Below are 20,085 nucleotides of genomic sequence, written 5' to 3'. Positions count from 1 at the left end.
ACAATCCATCAGCAATACTCATCAGCTCCCTCTTCAGAATATACAAGAATCTGACCACTGCTTACCACCTTCACCATTTCCACCATGAGTGTAATCCACCCTCATCTCTTGTGTGGATTATTGCAACTTTACCTGCCCCCCACCTCCCACCCAAGTTGTTCTCCAAAAGGTGATCAAAAAAGATACTTTTCAAATGTAAGTCAGATTTTTATATTACCCAGTTCAAAATCTTTCAATGACTTCCTCTCTCATTCAGAGTAAAACATCAAGGACATTCCCACAGCCTACAAGGCTGCATGTATATAATCTGCAAACCACCCACATATATACACCTCTCTGACTCTCTTCCCCCTTGCTCACTCCACTTTAGCCACCCTGGCCTCCCTGCTCTTCCTCAGACATGTTCAGTCCTCTCTTATCTCGGGAATCCTTGCACCTGCTTTCCTTATATCTGGAATGTTCTCCCCACCCCCAGCAGGTATTCACATGGTTTGTCCCTTCACATCCTTATTTTCTCTAGTCAACTTATATAAAATAGCACACACACAAACACCCCCCAAAACCAGCATTTTCTTATTTTCTTTGGCCTGCTTTATTTTTCTCCAGAGCACCTAACATATCAGAGTGTATTTATTTGTTTGCTTGCTGTTTTATTGATTTTCTATCTCTCTCCCACTGGAAAGTACCTTCCATAAAGGCCTTTGTTTGGTCCATTGCAAATACAATAGTGCAGGCACATAGTAGGTGCTCAGGAAATATTTGATAAATAAACAAATGAGTGAACTTAACCACCTACTCTGTGTGACTTCAAGAAAATATCTTGACACTATTAGCTTTAGCTTACTCAACTCTTAAATGAAGGAAATGCCAGTGTCTACCTTAGAGGCTGTTATAAAAATAAAATGAAATAATTTCATTAAATAGGCTTTAAAATAAAGCCTATTTAGAACTCAACAAAGGACCATTATTGTAACATTAATATTACATTATTGTTATTATTATTATTGTATGTTTTCTCATCTTAATTAATTGGAATTCTCTATAAAAATTTTAGAAAGTTTCAGGACATTCTGAGTTTTACATAAAATTTTAAGGAAAAATATTATTTAATGTTCCACTAAAACCCTGACAACCATGAGAAAATTTCTTAATGAGATCACTGGAATCACTGAACCCGTCAAAACTTCACCCGAATGTTCTCTAGGTTGTCCATGTGGAATTTGCCCTGCTGAGTGCACCACCCTCAAATTCATTAGTGGAACCTTTCTTCTACCTAACCCTCACACTGCAGGATTTCAGATGAGTCCCTGACGTTCTACCAATGTAGGAGGTAGAATTTAGCTGTGAATTCTGTAAAACTTCTATCAGTTTGTTTTCTGTGACCCTAACATTAGTTAGCTGGTCTATACCTCAAACTCCTCAGATTTGTGTTAATTGAATTTTTAGAATGATGGAGATCCTAGGAACAGTGTTATCTGATTTGTTTATTTTAAGGTAAAATACATTTTGGCTTCCAAAGTAATGACTATCATTAACCCTACGCAAAACGCTCTTCCATGCTTCTATAACACACTTTATTCCTCTGCTTTATCATCTACCACAGCATATTAAAATTATCTCATTATTTGTTTGTCTCTCCCACTACATTTTAAGCTACTTGAGGATAGGTGCCGTGCCTTAGCCACATCAATATTATTAGTATCTGGTCCCTGCCAGCCAGCCCATTGGAGATTACCAGTCAATGTTGCTACAAAGAGAAGCTGTGCAGTGTGATATTACAACAGTAGATGCTGGAGCCAAATTATCTAAGGTTGCCTGAACTGTATGAACTCAGGCAAGTTACCTAACTACTCTGTGCCTCAGGTTCCTCTTCTGCAGAATAGGGATAGCAAAAGTATATACCTTGTAGGATTATTGTTACAATAAATGAATTAATTAATAAACACAAAATGCTTATAACAGTGTGCTCTATCCACCATATATATAATAAATATACAGGCAACTTATGTGACCAAAGCGTTTGTACCCTTGTAATATTCTGAAATTAAAAAATAAAATAAATAAATACATACAATTAGTAGTACTTAATAAATGTTAGCTTTCATTAAACTGGAAAATCGTGTGGCTCTTTCACGTGTACAAGCTAACTAATTCTGATGCAGGCTGAATTATCTTTGGACCAGACATTCTGCTTAAAAGATGATAACTATGTACCTGTCTGACACCATTCACCTTTCTGGCAGACTTAATTCCCCAGAAAGCCACTACCAGCTCATTAGTGTTCACACAAAACATGAAAAATTATCTGCCAGTCTTGTTCTCATTCCTAGCTCTTAGGCCCAGATTGCAAACAAACTTGGACTAGGGCAAGATAGGAACAGTCAAGTGTGCAAACGGAAGGTCAAAAGAGAATCAGAGTCGGTATGCCCAGGACTCAAGCCTCAAACAAGCTTGAGTTACCTGCAGATTTGAGACCAAGCCACCCTTTGGATCTTAGTTAACCTGCTCACTAAACCACTGGGCACAGCCTCACCTTGTGGAACTGTGGAGGGTATATTCGAGCAGCCCCATGGTTCAGCAGTAGCTGGTAGCAGATCTCAGGCTGGGCGGCAGGTCGCACGGAGGTGACCTTCAGCACGTACTGGATGGCAGCACAGCCGTTGATATCCATGAGATTGGCTTCGGCGCCGGCCTCCAGCATCATGTGCATGAGCACGTGGTCACAGTTCCAGGCTGCCTTGTGCAGGGGAGATTTAAAGTCGTCGTCCCGGGCGTTGACCTCGGCTTTGTAGTCGAGCAGCATGCGGCAGATGAGATGGTGCTCCCTGCTGTACTCCTGCTCTTTAAAACGGAGGGCCCAGTAGGTCGCGATGGCCAGCGGGGTCTCCATGTGGGCGTTCACGCTGTCCACTATGGCCCCGTGCTCCACGTAGAAGGCCACCAGCTCCGAGAGGCCGAAGTGGGCAGCCGTGTGCAAGGGCGTCTCCTCATCTTGATTGTTGGTCTTCATATTCACGTTTGCCCCTGTGAACAGTAATTGAGGAAGACAATTACTGAAACATTTTGTCATTGCTCCCAAAGTTCAGTAAACAAGACTTTTCTCCCTGATTCTCTTTTAACCTCTCCCCTGCACCTTCAGTTTCCATTTCTGGGCCTCGTGGAAGTCACTCCTTTGAAACAACAGTGTCATTTCCTGGACAGCCAGAAAATGTACCCAGAGAAAAGCAAAGAATTTCTGCCAAGAAAGCTGGAGCATTGCTGAATTGTGGCGCTTACTCCCAGGTGGCTTTGGAAATACCAAGTGATTTCTATAACTAAATAGCTTTTATTGATAAAATAAGAAATGTCATTAAAAATCATTTATCGGTAAAATAGGAAATGTCATTAAAAATCAATGTTATATCTCAACTTCTGAAGCTCATACAAGTGGCTTTTAAAATCATCAATTGTTTTGAATGTTTCACAAAATAATGTTTTTCTTCTCTTTCAAAGTAGGTGAACATGAAAGGTGGTACAATTAAACTCTAGCAGTATGGAAATTGCCAGCCCTTTGGCTGGAATTACAGTACAAGGGTAGCCTAAGTCTATGAGGCTTCCTTGGAACACACAATGATAAACACATGCACACACAAAATGTAGCCACCAAACTCGCCTAAAGGTCGTAGTTTTCACTGAAAGGGGTAGAAGCAGTGTAATAGAAACACTCATTGAAAGAAAGAAAATGACTTAGAGACTGTAACATGTTTGATTTATGGTTGACAGGGATGTTAGAAATAGGAATTTTGTGCTTGGAAAGCTCCCTAGAAATTACTTAATCCAACCTGCTTATTTAACAGACCAGGAAACTGAAGTGAATTTTATTTTTCTGATTGGGAATGTTAAGAACTAGAATGGTCAAACTGAGAAGCTGAAATTTTTCTTCTCTGCCTAATTTAATGGGGTGAACCCAATGATGCCCAGGGGGCCAACTCTATAATCAGTTCTACTGGAAATGTTTACAGGGGCTTCAAGTACAATACAAAGAGACTTTTATTATTATTATTGTTTTGCCAGTAACTAATATTTATTAAGCATTTAATCATATGCAACATTCTGAGATAAATGCTTTTCATACCTTGCCTCATTGAATATTCCCAGCAACCCTTCGCACTAGGTGCAGTTTTGAGCCTAGTTTTACAAATGAAGAAATTTGTACTTAGATGAATAACTGGCCCAAAGTACACCAAGCTAGTAAGCAGTAGAACCAAGGTGTGAAAACAAACAGCCTGGCTTTAAAATTCCTTATCACTCTTCTATTCTACCTCATTAGTATCTTTCTGGAGGAAATTTTTTCTGTACTTTGTCAGTATAAGAAAACTAGAAAGTAGAAAAAAAAGAACTCTGCATTTTGTTGATTTTAAAATTTGTTCTCAATGCATTGCTCCTTCATGCCCTTATTTATGGCTTCCCCTGATCCTATGGAACATATTTGAAAAAGGCACTAATCCTACAAGCATGTTCAGTATCCTGTATATAGGGGTCCCCAACCTATGGTGAGTTGTATAATTATTTCATTATACATTACAATGTAATAATAATAGAAATAAAGTGCACAGTAAATGTAATGCACTTGAATCATCCCGAAATCATCCCCCCTGCCCCCACCCAGTCCATGTGGAAAAATTGTCTTCCATGAAAACAGTCCTTGGTGCCAAAAAGATTGGGGACCACTGCGAAATCAACTCCCTCAGTGAGGTTTCCAAGAACACACTGCTCTGTAAACTCTGAGAATGTCTGGATTCCTAAGTGCAGAAAGTAGAATTGCAGCCAAAGATCGTCTTTCACAGAGCCATCTGTGTTCATCAGTATTTTGCCCTGGAGTTCAGGTCTCATTTCAGTTCAGCTATTCTTTGCTCCGGAGTGAAAGGGAACGAATGAGAACATCTTCCCAGAAGCCATGTGCAGGGTCACTTCAGACGCTGGAGAATTTCCAGTAAGGGCAAAAATCAAAGGGTCAAGACGAAATTTTTACAGGCCAACTTGGAACAAACCACATCCTTTACTTTTTAACGTCCTTGGACATTTACAATTGATCCTTGACCTCTTGGTACAACTAGATATGCTACATAGCTTCCTTTTCTGAATAGGAGCTCCTTATTTTTATACTTGAATTGGGTCTTTTGGTGTAACTTTTCCAGGAAATATATTAAGTAGGATGATTTGACTGTTTTTTGATTTTAGATTCTGTGATTTATTCAAGAAATTAGAGACCAGAAACATAAATTCTTGGGACCTTTTACAAATGTTTTTTAATGTGATGTATTCGTTTCTAAGAGCTGTGGTAACAAAGTACCACACAGAAGGTAGTTTAAAACAAGAGAAATTTATCCTGCCACGGTTCTGGGGGCTAGAAGTCCAAAATTAAGGTGTCTGGGCTTGGTTCCTTCTGAGGACTTTTTTGGGAGGTCTGCCTCTGTCGCCCAGGCTGGGGTGCAATGGCACGATTGCAGCTCACTGTAACCCATTCTGAGGACTTTGAGGGAGAATCTGTCTCATACCTCTCTTGGCTTCTGGTGATGGCTGCCAATCCTTAGTGTTCCTTGATTAGTAGATACATCCCTCCAATCCCTGCCTCTGCCATCTTCACATGGCATTCTCTCTGTGTCTCTGTGTCTTCACACGGCTGTCTTCTTCTAAGGACACCAGTTATACTGCAATTCGGACCCACCCTACTCCAGTGTAAGAAATTAAATCTGCAACAATGCTATTTCCAAATAAATTATATGCTGAGGTATTGGAGATTAGGACTTCAGCATATCTTGTGTGTGTGTTTGTTTTTGTGTATAGAAGGGGGTACAATTCGATCCATGACATATATATTACATGATATATGAAAATACATATGTGCAGTTTTAAAAAATTACTGTAAAGTCATCACCTATATAATCATATCCCAAATCGAGAAATCAAATACTTGTAGATCCAGAGAAGCCCTCCACTTTCCTGCTATCTTTCCCATCACAACTCCTCTGTCCTACCAGAGGTAACTATTGCTTGACTATTAAAATAATCAGGTCTTTGCATTTCTTTATAGTTTTACCACTTTTGCCTATAACTCTAAACAAGATAGTTTAGTTTCATTAATTTTTGAACTTTGAATAAATGGAATCACAGACACGTACTCTTTTATGACTTGCTTCTTTCACTCAATATTATGTTGATGAAAGTAATCTATGTTGTGATATTTAGCTCCCACTTGTTTATTTTATTACATTTGTTTCTTAGCATGAACAATCCACAGTTTATCCATCCTACTGGAGATGGATATTTACAGGTTTAGGCTATTCCAAACACTGCTGCTCCAAGCATTCTTGTGCATTTTTGTACCCTCGTGCTCATGTGCCACGGTTTCTGTGGGTTCTACACCTGCAAGTAGTTTGCTGGGTCATTGGGTATGCACATCTTCAAGTTCATGAGGTAGTGTCAGACAAGGAGGTGTACCAATTTACACTCTGATAAGCTATGTGTGATGGTTCTTACTGTGACACATCATAGTCAACATTGGTATTTTCAGTCTATTTAATTTTAGCCAATCTGGTGGGGGCATAGTGATACCCTATTGTGTTTGAATGGTTTCCCCAATTGCCAAGTAAGTTAGAATTATTTTAACATTTTTATTGACCAACATTGCTTTTTTTTTTATTTCTAAGTATTTCCATGTTATTATATAATCATTTTAGACATCATTTTAAAGCAACTACTCCATTGAGTAAGTTTACCCTACTGTTGGATGTGAAAATTTTTCCAAAATTTTGATCTGATAACTAATGCTACAATTAATAATTTTTCATGTAAATTTTAGGATTACTTCCTTGGAATAAATTTCCCCAAAATAGAGTGATTAAGCTAAAACATTCGAACTATGATAAGGGTCTCTATGAATGATTGCCAAAAATTATATTTATATCTTTCTCATTGATGCACACGATTAGCCATTTCACTCACCGGTATACTATACATTTAAAAAAATTCTTAGTAGTTTGTTAGTAAAAAATGTTTATTTTTAAAAATCTGAATTCATTTGATTATTAGATTGGACACTTTCTCAGTAATTATTAACTAGTGTTATTTCTTCTTTAGTTAATTGTCCAAATTTCATTGTCTCTTTATATATTGAAACCTTTCTGCTTTGTTTGCATTTTTATGAGCTCTTCATTAAAATGTAAGTTTTTGGTATCATAATTGCTATAAGCTTTTTAACCAGTTTATTTGGTTATTCCTAAATACAGTGATGTTAACTTTAGGTAGTCAAACTTACTCTTGTTTTTTTCCTTTGTATTAGAATGTCCTTCCTAGTCCTCTCAGAGGTTGCATAACTATCCAGATTAATTATAATCCAGTTCTTTTTAATTTTTTAAAAAAGTTTAACATTTGATTCACCTGGACCTTATTTTGGCGTACACATCAATTTAGGAAGAATTGACATTCTTATAATATGGAATCCTTCCATGTGGAAATATGGTCTGTTTCTCTAATGGGTTTTCTTTACATTTCTGTAAACTATATCCTGTAAAATATTTGCAACAATTTTCATTCTAGGTGAGCAGGGTAAATTATTTCTGGGGTAAAGTAACTTTTAATGAGAGAAGGTCCCTCATGAACCTTTTAATTTATGCAATAGGGTCTCCAGATGTAGTCTGGAACGGTAGCAAATAAGGTAAAGATTGAAATTTGCTCTGCATGATAAAGAACAGGAATTTTCAAATTTCATCTGTGGACAAAGGAAACAGAGGTCTGTGTGTGTTGAGAATGGGATGAAAAGGAGAGATGGGATAAGAATTTGAATGGAAAGGGTGGGGATTGTAGGGAAATTTCCTAAAGCTAAGATTGCAGTGACTTCAACACAGTGCTGTTAATATTGAATTTTTCCTGTTCTGCCATACGGTATGACAACCTCCCTTCATTACCTCCAACTGATAGCATTAATTTCATGAATCCTAGTTATAAGATCCCATATTTCCTTATTTTATTTTCCAAAGAAAACATTAAACTGCCTCCAAGTCCCCATTTGTTAGGTTGGCTGAACCTCCATGATCAGTCATCATTGTGGCTCCATCTGCTGGGCTTTGCTACGCCCTACAGGCTACGAGATGGCTCTCAGAGCCATCCTCTCTCGAGCATCCACTTGGCCCCCAAGTTCTGTCACATGCAGGAGCGTGGGAGCAGGGAGCAGGTCTCTGTCACTGCAGAAACTGTCAGCCCTCCATATTCCCAGACTCAAGGACTGCACATCCCCACTGCATACCCGTAAGCCAGCTCCCCTCTCCCCTCCCTGAACTGGTGGTCTTTATTTCTTGAAGAGCCTATGTGGTGCGGATGGGAGCTAAGACGGAGGACCAGCCCGGATCGGTGCTTCCTAACTCTCTCAAATGCACCTTTCCCGTGCTGCAGTGAAGTCCGTATCATCTACCTTCATACATTTCTTTTAGAAATTAACGTAATGCCCTAGCTAACATGTACAGGAAAAATTGTGATTGTTATAAATAATATAAATAAATTACAATGATATTGTGTGAAATTTATTATGTTAATGTTTGGGAAAGACTATGGCATAATGAAAGAGTGATTTGCTCGAACCCATATGTAGAATTGGAACAGCTGTATATTGTAATAGAACTGATACAGGTGCTTTATATTGTAATTCAAATACCAGGAGCGTCACTGCCATGATGAATGGTATTCCAAAACAAGAAAAAATCTTGGTAAAGTTCTGAGTAAGTCGAACTCCAACCTCATCTTGATTTAAGCTGTAGTTGCATTTCTGTAAATGACCATTATTTATCTAAAATTCAAAAGTATTTTGTATTTATATGTAAAACAGAGTTAGAATTCTGTTGTGTTAACATACCTAAATTTTTATTATATCAGCACCAGATCTAAGATTTTTTATGAATTATGAAATATTCAAACACATAGAAAAATCCAGAAAGAAGTATAACAGACAACTCTATACCATACCTATATTTGACAAATATTTTTGCCATATTTGCTTTAGTTTTCTCTTTTTCTCTGTTTCTTTTTCTTTCTTTCTTTCTTTCTTTCTTTCTTTCTTTCTTTCCTTCTCTCTGTCTTTCTTTTTCTTTCTTCCTCTTCCTTCATTTCTTTCTTTCTTTCTTCTCTTCCTTTCTTTCTTTCTTTCTTTCTTTTTCTTTCTTTCTTTCTTTTTCTTTCTTCCCCTGCCTTCCTTCATTTCTTTCTTTCTCTTTCTTCCTCTTCCTTCCTTCATTTCTTTCTTTTTCTTTCTTTCCTTTCTCTCTTTCTCTTTCTTTCTTTCTTTCTTTCTTCCCCTTCCTTCCTTCCTTCATTTCTTTCTTTTTCTTTCTTTCTTTCTTTCTTTCTTTCTTTCTTTCTTTCTTTCTTTCTTTCTTTCTTTCTTTCTTTCTTTCTTTTCTTCTTCCCTTCCTTCCTTTCTTTCTTTCTCTCTCTCTCTCTTTCTTTCTTTCTTCCCCTTCCATCCTTCTTTCTTTCTTTCTTTTTCGTTCTTTCTTTTCCTTCCTTCTTTCTTTCTTTCTTTTCTTCCCTCTTTCTTTCTTGAGATGGGGTCTTGCTCTGTCATACAGGTAGAAGTGCAGTGATGTGATCATAGCTTATTGCACCCTCAAACTCCTGGCCTCAAGAGATCCTCTCACCTCAGCCTCCTGAGTCACCAGGGTTACATGCATGAGCCACCATGCTCAGCTGCTTTAGTTTTCTTTTTTTCTAAGATAAAATTTTATAGAAAAACCTAACCATTTTCTCCTTTCTCTCTTCCCTTTATTTCTTCAAGGGGATAACCACTATCCTAAAATCGATGCTTGTCATTGCTTGGTAAATTTTTCTTCTTTTACTATTCATATGTATATCAATAGAAAACATATACTATTTTGTGTTTTTAAAACTATATAAGTTATTAATATATCTCACTTTCGCAACTTGTTTTTATCAGTCACATTATGTTATTGAGCGGAGAACTGATTTTTTAAAATTTTAACTACTGAACAGAATTGTACTATATAATTAAACCACAGTTTAGCTACTCCTTTACTAAGGACAGTAAAGTTGTTTTAACTTTTTCACAATACCAAATACCCTCCAAATTGTGCAGTAGTTACCTGAGAAAGAGAAATAGAATTACTGGGAGGTACTATATGAACATTTCAACTACATTAAATTATACTCATCAGTGGTTGCTCAATTTAAATGTCCATCAGTAGAGTATAAAGGTCTAGAATCATTTTCAACACTTGATACTCTCAAACTTTTTGATGTTTGCCAATGAGATGGTATGAAGTGGTATTTTTATTTAATTTTTATTCCCCCAGTTACCAGTAGAGTATATTCTCATATGTTTATAGGCCACAGGATCTTGTAAGAATTGTGTATTCATAGCCTCTGCCCATTTTTCATTGGGTTGTATTTCTCTTATTTATTTTTCATTATATATAAAAGTTCATTATGAAGAAAATGATAAAAACTGTATTAAAGGCAAAGAACCTAAATGAATGGAAAGTCTTACTATTCATTATTGTAAGGATAACAATTCTTCCTGAATCAATCCATAAATTCAATGCAATTCAAATGTGAGATTCTTTTTCCCCCAGAATTTGCAGAGTAAAGAGAAAAAATAGCAAATCAATTTTGGAAAAGAGAAATAAAAAGAATGAGAAGAAAAGAAAATACAGTGAAGAAGGGGGATATCTACACTGAATTGGAGCAGCTGTTCATTATAATAGAACTGATACAGGTGCTTCATATTGTAATTCAAATACCAGAAGGGTCATTGCCATAATGAATGGTATTCCAAAACAAGAAAAAATCTTAGTGGTCTGGTGTCTACCAGATATCAGAGCAAACTGTAATTAAAATAGTGTGGTATTGATTCAGGGAGAGACAACTAGACCAATGAAACAGAATGCAGAGCCTAGATACAGACCTATTTACAGAAAGCATCTGTAATGACAGATGGAGCGGTGGAGAAATAATGGACTATTTAACAAAAGTATTGGAACCGAAGGCTAACAATGCTATAAAAGCATGAATTAGATCTCAAGTGTGTAAGGGTGGGGGTCGGGGAGTGGGAGCGTGTGTTACATTTCAGATAAATTAAAAGCAAATGAAAAGCTAAATAATAAACTTTTAAAATAAAAGCGTGGTATAGAAATTGGGACTGGAAAGGAATGGGCAGGACTTTGTATTCGGTCACTACGCTTCTGAATACCCTCTCGGCTTATTTACTCTGGATGCGGGCAGTCTTATCCAAGCCTTCTATTAGATCAAGTAGATCCAAGTCTTCTATTAGATCTGAAAGAATGGAGTCTTTTTGACTCCTATACCAGTTTAACTTCTTTGTATACTCTCCAATAAACCTGAGTTTTTAGACAAAGTGTTGACCGTTTGCACTTTGTTCAATCTTTCAGGCAGCTGGACGAAGTGGAGAGATCAGATAAACAGCTGCTAACGTGTGTTTTGTTTCTGTTCTCTTTGTCCATAACGTCCTTAAATACCCCTTTGTGCAGAGCCCACTACCTTGTCGGAGGCATAGCTGCCCCTGTTGGGGGGTGCTCTCAAAATTAAAATTATTCGTTGACTCAAGGATGCACCATATCATTGGATATAATACCCCAGCACTGAACTTTCATATTTTACTAAAGCTATTCTAGATTTACATGTTTTTAATTTTTAATTATTATGTGTACATAATAATTGTATATCTTTATAAGGCACATGTGATGTTTTGAAACAGGCATATGATGTGAATTAATCTGCATTTAGATTTTTTAAATTAACTTTGTCGAGAACCAAACCTACACATTTCATCTCCAAATGAATGAATGTCCTTTAGATAAGAATTTCTTCCATCCTGTTTTGAAATATTGGTCATATTTAAAAAGGAAACATTTCTTTACATACTGAAAATTATAAAACCTTTTCTGCCTCAAAGTGTTCATCACCCACCAATTATCAAGTTATAGTCATTGATAAGAAATCACTTCTCACAACTTTTTAAACCCCTTTCTCAAATATGTGAATGAAAACATGGTAGATCACTCATGGCTTTTTTTTTAAGATCACTTTTAAAAATTATGTTTTTCTTAGGAAAAGCAGTAAGATAAGATGAAAAGGATTTTGTCTCATTGGTTATGGTGGCCTGCAACATTTGTGAGAACTTAAGGAAACATGGAGAAAATACTAACATGGGTCGATATTAAGGATTTGAGAAGAAATTTGGTTCAGTTTACCAACTTCACAGAGAAGTTTAGAATCCTCATTACATGCTTATTTTATCTGAGATGTTTGGCCCCTGTGAGTTTACACTGGGTCTTATCAACTTGAGCTACACCTGCCTCAGTTCAAAAACCACATCAGGGCTGGCATAGGCTTTTGTGCTGTGCAGGTAAGAAAGACAACATGTTTGTTCGGTGTTCCTTTATGAAAATATTAATAAATGTCTGCTATTTTTAAGCACTTACTAAGAGTTTTACATATATTGTCTTACTTATTATTAACAGCAAGCATTATTTAGAAACATCTATTATTTAAAGGTTAGATCTCTTTTTCCTATTCAGGGCTTTTCTTTCTCTACATGTCTGGAATTGTTTCTCACATCTGCTTCTTTCTCAAGGATGCAATTTTCTACAGTGTCAAGTTTGTCATTAACTGTCACCAAAGCATATTTTCGGTTGACTGCTTTGTTCTAGCTTCAATTTTGCCCTTTCAGTCTACATTCTGTGGAAAATATGTTTTCTTGTATCTTCCGTAGTCTTGTCTCAAATGAAAGTTGAAATGAAATGCCATTTCCCTTAAGGTTCCGTCTCTCTAATACTCACATCCTCTAGGGCCTGTAGTTGAGAACTACTTTCTTTTAGATGAACAAGAACCATCACTTCCTCACCCTTGTCTACCTCATCCTTTAAGGCTTATGTCACCCAATGAGGTTACTCTTTATCTCTTCTTACGTATAAACTCACATGCTTCCCGTGACTCTCATTTTCACTGAAGACACAGGTATGTGGCTCAGTCTGTCTTTTATCCTTGTCCTGACATCATCCTGCAAAGCCTTAGTGCATGACCCATCCAACACGTTTGCACTCACAATTCCTAAATCTTCTTGGACAGATTGTATTAGTATTACCAGAAATCTCATCCATCCTCCCTGCAGTGGATTCCCTGTTATAGGTTTACACATCCCCACCCTGTTGGACTCGTTTGAGTTAATGGTTCTAGTTGCCCAATTTCAACTCTATGTTAGCCTTAGCTAGGTCGTTCAACACTCCCTTGAGTGCCAATAGAGTCAAATTTTCCTTAGGCTAGGATTTAATCAGGATAAACTAAATTGTGTTGTTGTAACAAGGCTCAGATGTCAGTGGCTTAAAGCCACAGATGTTTATTTCTCACTGTCACATAGGACATTGTAGCTCCAGGTGGCAATGCAGAACCAATGTCCTCTATTTGACCTCTCAGGAATCCGAGCCACCTCAGTGTTATGGCTTCATCATTTCTCCAGAAGTTTGCCCCCTTAACACACTACCATGGGTAGAAATAGACTTTAAAAATCCTGTGTGAGCTTTTCACTGCCTAAGCCTAGAAGTGACTCTTATTTCTTCTGTTCACATGTCATTAGCAAAAAAGAGTCATATGCCTGCTGACCTGCCAGGGGACTAGAAAGTGTGGTCTTCCATGAGCCTGGAGGGGACGAGAACTAGATATTGGTGAACACTAGTGACTTTTACCGTAGCTAAATTGAGTTGAGTTTCTGTGGGTTGCAGTGAAACAAACAAACAAACAAATTAAAATTCTCACTGATTCAGTAGCTACCTTTACCTTCTCTCTATCATTTTCTCTCCTCTAATTCAAGACCAACACCGCCATCATTGGAATCCATCACGTGGCCAGCAGTGGAATGTTTGCTCGACAAGTAATTTCTCAGTACTATTTATCCAACATGTCCCTTTCCACTGACTCTTGGCCTTTATTTTATAAACTCTGTTTTCCTTTTTAGCTACCTTCCAATTTCTTTTGATCTCCTTTTGGCCAAACTTCTTGAAAGTGTGGTCTCTGCTTTGTGCACCCACTTTATCACCACCCATACACTCCTCCGTCCATCAAATCCTGCCTCTGTCCCCACCACTCCACTGGAACTGCTCTGACAAACATCACCAGTGGCCTCCAATTGATTACTCCCAACTACATTTTTCAACCTTCATCTTACTACACTTCTCTGCTACATCCAGTGGTGTTGAGGACTCACTTCTTGAAATTTTACTTTTTTTCAGCTTCTTTGGGAGTGCTTTCTGCTCCTTCTGTGGCTATTCCTTGATGACTTTTCTATGATTCCCCTTCTTCTTCTCACTCCCTAAACTATTACGTTTCACCCTGAGTGTCACCATTTGCTCCCTGTACTTCTTATTATGCGTAACTTCCTTGAGCAATCATAGATAGCTACTCTTTTCATTTTATCTGTGAACAGACAACTCCCAAAATTATAGGAATATCATATCTAAAATATATAAAGAACTATTACAACTTAACAGTAAAAAGACAAATAATAGATAAAGAGGCAGACATTTCTAAGGAAAATATACATACGGTCATTAACACATGAAAAGATGCTCAGTGCCATCAGCCATTATGGAAATGCAAATCAAAACCATAGTTTTATACCATTTCATACCCACTAGCATGGCTATAACCAAAAAGATATATAATAACAAGTGTTGGTGAGGAGGTGGAAAAACAGGAATCCTTGTACACTGACGGCTGGATGTCAAAGGATGCCACCACTCTGGGAAGCAAGAGGACACTTCCTCACAAAATTAAGCATGGTGTTACCATATGAACCAGCAATTTCAGCATTCTTAGCATTCCCAGGTATATACCCAAGAGAAATAAACATATATGCCCACACAAAAACTTCTCAATAAATGTTTGTAGCATCATTATTCATAATAACCTAAAACTGATAAATGGATAAATAAAACGTGTATCTATACAATGGGAGAGTCGTCAATAAAAAAGAATGAAGCACTAAAACATTTTTATTTCATTGTTTCAAGAAACATTAAAAATCTCATGGTAAGTAAAAGAAGCCAGGTATAACCAAAAAGATATATAATAACAAGTTGACCTTCTTATAACAACAAGAAGACCACTTACTGTATGATTTCATTTATGTGTAAAGCCCAGAATAGACAAGTACATAGAGACAAAAAGCACATTAGTGGTTGCCTGGGAACAGGGATTGGAGGAAAATGGAGGTGCTCGCTAAAGAGTGCAGAACAGGTTCTTCTTGGGTGGTGAAATGTTTGTTCTAAAATTCATTGTGGTGGTGGTTGCATAATGAGTATTTGTTTAGCCCTGCTAATTAACAGTGACTGGAGATCATGGGGAAAGGCTTTCCAGAGCAAGGCTGAAGGCTCTGAGATGACAACAAGTTTGTTATGTTCAGAAAAGCACTACCAGAGGGGAGTGACAGGTGGTAGGAATAACATTACTGAGGCAACTGAGGACCAGATGATGCCAGGCTCAAGGACGTCACAGAAAAGATTTCAGACCATGTTTTAAGTAGGCAAGCACATATCTGGGAGTAAAATGATCCAAATTGCCCTTTTTAAATTTTATTTTCATAGATTAGGGGGTACAAGTGCAATTTTGTTCCATGGATGTAGTACATAGTTGTGAATTGTGGGCTTTTAGTGTGACCATCATGATTTACCTTTTCTAAAGATCACTCTGGCTGGCTGTGTGGTGCGTGGACTGCAAAAGAGGAAAGCGTGGAAGTAGGGAAATTACTGGAAGTTGATTATCATGGTCCAAGGAGAAATAACGTGGCTTGGGGTAGGGTGGTCACAGTGCAGGCAGTTTGTAGTGGTCAGACTGGAGAGAGATGTTGACAGCACCCGCAGGTCCTGCTATTGTGAGGTGTGAAATCTGAGGGGATGTGAGAAAACAAAGATGCCTTTTAGGCTTTTGGCACAAACAACTGGAAGAACAGAATTGTTGTTTATTGAGAATAGGAAGTTGGAGAGCACAGAGGTAGGGACAGGAAACACAGTTTCATTGTGGACATGGTAAATTTGAGATGATTATTAAACATCCGGGAGAGGTGGGTGAAATATATTAATAGTTGGATAGATGAGTCTGGAGTTCAGGGCAGAGGGTCAGGCTGGAGACACCAATCTGGAAGTGAACGCCATTTGATGATACCTGAAGCCACGGCACTAGATGGAATCACCCAGGTTTGTGTTTAGATGGGAAAAGGGCATCTTTGACTGAGCCCTGGGGCATGCCAACATTTAAACACAGAAAAGAGGAGCAGATCCAGAAAATGAGACTGAAGAAAGGTCAGGGAAGAAGTAGGAAAACAGCTTGGCTTTATAAATGCTTCCTAAACCAAACTATTTTACACTTGGTCTGCTCTCATAACAAGTTTCTTCTTCTTTAACAGCTACTTGTATTTTTTTAAAAACCATATCGAAAACAGGAAGCAAATATCAGAAACTATTTCCCTCTGTCTCCTGAAGCAAATCTTTTTCATATCAAAGCTTAGCTGCCAACTCCTCAGAATATTGCTTCTCATCCCTTGGGAGACAGATTTTTTTCACAGAGCCCATGTTTATTTATCATTGTGTTTACTTTTAATTTACTCAACCTTAAAGAAAAGATAGCTTTCTAGACATGCTATTAGAGAACAATCAAGTTATGAGCACTGAGCTCAATCACTTTATACTTATTTTATTTTTTATCTTTTTAATTCCCAAAAAAACAGTGATTAAAACTTAGCAAAGTAGCCATAGATAAGACTCAGACTTTGGGAAATTTGCCATTATTAAATTATTTTGCACGGATTTTGCTGGGCTCATGAAGTCAGAACCTGTCTTTGTGGTTGGGAAGGTGTTTTTGCTGAAGGAAATGAATGCTGCTGTTGTCATTCAACTGAAAAACAGGTTAATCCTAAGGAAGGGCTTTTGTTTTGTTTTGTTTTTTTGTTTTTTAAAGGCTAAAAATTTGAAGAAAGTGAATCAGGACCTCTTCCTCTACCCAGGGACAAAATTCGATTTGTTCTGGACTTAGAGCAGGAGGAGGCCCGGACCTGCCCCAGGGGTGGAGGTGAACAGAGGCAGAACTGGAGTGACAGGGAGATGACATGGCACGAAGGAGAGTGGCACAGGTGGAGCATTAGGGCAGCAGAAACCAATTACACGAAAGGGAAGTAGTTAAGCAACAATGAGCCTCCCTTTCTCGATGCAGCAGCAGCAGCAGCAGCATGACAAGCAAGGGTGATGAGTCCCATCTCTGCATCCTTGAGAATGAATGAGAAGTCCTTTAGTCCAGAGGAAACACCTGGGTTCTTTCTACAACCAGTGGCTTACAGAAATAGCAATTGCTTGGGCAGAGGTTAGGTCTCTTCTGGGGATCACATTAGGAAGTAGTCCACTGGAGAAGGACTTCCTATTAATTCAGTACACAGCTGTTACACACAGGGGTACCCAGGTGTGATATTGTCTAGGTCCCAAGCTGGTGGAACTAGAGGTACGGCTACATAAAGGCACAGCATCCGAGGGAATGGAAGAGGGAAATTATTTCCCCCAGCTCCCTTTGCATTTCAGCCCATTATCTCTTCAAGTTTTATAGAGGCCAAGTCCCCTTCAAAGTTTGGATGGAATTAAGCAGAGGTCTTCCAAATGTTTTGCCTGTTTCTTGCAGAAAGGCAGTTTCAGAACTATCCTCCCCTGAGTTATCAGGCTAATGTTCCCTCTCTACTGAGCCAGAGTATTTTCCATGGACTCTAAGTTGGACTTCTCTTTACCATCTTCATCTGAGAGGTCTGTAAGACAGGTAAGTGACTAGTTATTGGAGAATACAGTATCTTCTCTAATTCCTGACATGTGGCTTCTGTGAGTTGTGTTGTCAGTGAATATAGACTGATAAATTGGGTCTGTGCTAAGCCAGAAGTTAAAGGAAAGGGGAATTTGTGTACCCTGAAGTCAGATGCTGAACATGTGAATCAATCTATTTCTCTAACTCTTGGGGGGCCATCTGTCCATTTTTTTAAGAGGGTAGAGCATGTGGCAGCTCATCAAAAATGTGCATCTCAATCCATTCTCTTTGATAATGTAATTAATAGAAACTTCACTCATTCTTTGGTTTATAGTTTGTTCATATATTTAGTTTACATAGCTATTACTAAAAGACATTTTGGTAAGTTTTTATGTACTTTTGTAGACAATTTAATAGTAGATAGTAAGAGGTATATTAGCCCAGGTCTGTGCTAACCCAGAAGAAACTTACTGTGGCAAAGTTGTAATATAACGTTGGTGAGAAGTAATTCAAGTTATCAACCAGGAAGCCCAGACTGAGAAGGGAAAGAAACGCTGCTAAGAGGAGCTGGGAGACCTGTATAAAAAGAACTGGATTTACTATGACATTGAAGAACTGACATGGTGTAACTGAGAGAATGATTAAGAGATAAGAAGAGAAAATACTGGAGCAATGGAAAGGGCCAGGATGTGATCATGTGAGTGGACAGCTGACCCAGAGCGAGATGAAGGTTGTTAGAATTGTGGGGTCAAGGAGCTGTGAGTTTGGCCTGGTGATCTATGCCGGCATCAAAATCCATCCTGGATGATGACCGAACTGGGGGAATAGACCCAAACTGAGGGATAGATGACCAAGGCCTCAGCAGCAAATGATGACCATTGCAGCAGATGCAATGCTTAGGGTGAGTAGAGGGTGTGAGTATATTAGCTTCTCATTGCTGCTGTAACAAATCACCACAAAACGGGTGGCTTAAAACAACACAAATTTGCTAGCATATAACTTCTGTAGGTCAGAAATCGGACACAGGTCTCAGTGGATGTGATGGCTAATTTTATATGTCACCTTGGCTGGGCCATGGTGCCCAGATATTTGGTCAAACATTATTCTGGATGTTTCCGTGAAATGTGTTTTTGGATGAGATGCACATTTCAATCAGTGGACTTTGAGTTAGAAACAGATTGCCTTCCGTAATGTGGGTGGGCCTCACCCAATCAGTTGAAAGCCTCGATGGAACAAAGGCTGACCTCCCCTAAGCTCATAAGCAAGAAGGAATTCTGGCAGCAGACTGCAACTTTTCACTGCATCTCCAGCCTGCTGGGCTACCCTGAAGATTTAGGATGTGTACCTCCATATTGCATGAGCCAATTCCTTAAAATAAACCTTTGTCTCTCTCTCTCCCTCTGTCTCTCCCTCTCTCTGTACGCACACACGTGCACATCCTATTGGTTCTGTTTCTCTGAAAAACCCTGACTCATACAGCAGGCTAAGATCAGAGCTCAGTGGGAATACATTCCTTCCGGAGGCCCTTTAGAAGAATCCATTTCCTTTCCTTTTCTGACTTCTAGAGGCTGCCCACGTTCCTCAGCTCATGGCCTTCTTCGTCCATCTTCAAAGCTGACAATGGTAGGTGGAGTCATTTTCACATCAAATCTCTCTGGCCTTCCTTCTATAGTCACATTTCCTCTGGCTACAGCCAGAAAAGGTCCACTTATTTTTAAGGAGACTGGGCCAACCTGGATAATCCAAGGTAATCTCCCCATCTCAATGTTCTTGATTTAATCACATCTGCAAAGTGCTTTTTGCCATATAAAGTAACATGTTCATAGATTCCAGGGATTAGGACATAATCATCTTTGGAGGATCATTATTCTTCCTACTACAGTGATAGAATTTGCCCCCAGGAGGGAAACTGGACTGATATACACAAGGTTAAGTGCAATTCTTGCTACACCAAACTTGAGTCTCCCTTCTAGCTATAAGTCCTAATTTCATTCTTCTAAGCCGGCATTTCCCAAAGTCTGCTCTGTGGCATATTACTGTCACAAGATGCATTAAAAATAAAAGCTCTGTGATCAAATAAATGTGTATATTCTGTGTACCTTTGTATATTTACAATTCTCATTAGCATATGAAAGATTCTAAGAAGTTCTATGGTGAGGAAACCTATCTAATTAAACATGGATTTTCCTGAATTTATTTGACCAACGAATTCTCTTCTTGAAACACCTATTAACAGCTCCAGAAAGAGTG

General features: G+C 38.3%; 1 protein-coding gene across 1 annotated transcript in view; it reads right to left on the bottom strand.

Annotated features, from left to right (window-relative positions):
* The window catches only part of ASB4 (ankyrin repeat and SOCS box containing 4), a 58,418-nt gene that overhangs the window by 13,802 nt on the left and 24,531 nt on the right, over positions 1–20,085 (bottom strand). The window contains exon 3 of the mRNA XM_045564096.1: positions 2,534–3,024. Within this exon, the coding sequence (XP_045420052.1) occupies positions 2,534–3,024 (491 nt within the window). The remainder of the gene's footprint in view (positions 1–2,533; positions 3,025–20,085) is intronic.

This window comes from Lemur catta, chromosome 11 (assembly GCF_020740605.2).
Source record: "Lemur catta isolate mLemCat1 chromosome 11, mLemCat1.pri, whole genome shotgun sequence".
Lineage (NCBI taxonomy): Eukaryota > Metazoa > Chordata > Mammalia > Primates > Lemuridae > Lemur > Lemur catta.
Note: the sequence above shows the minus strand (reverse complement) of the source record. Positions and strands in the feature narration are given on the sequence as shown.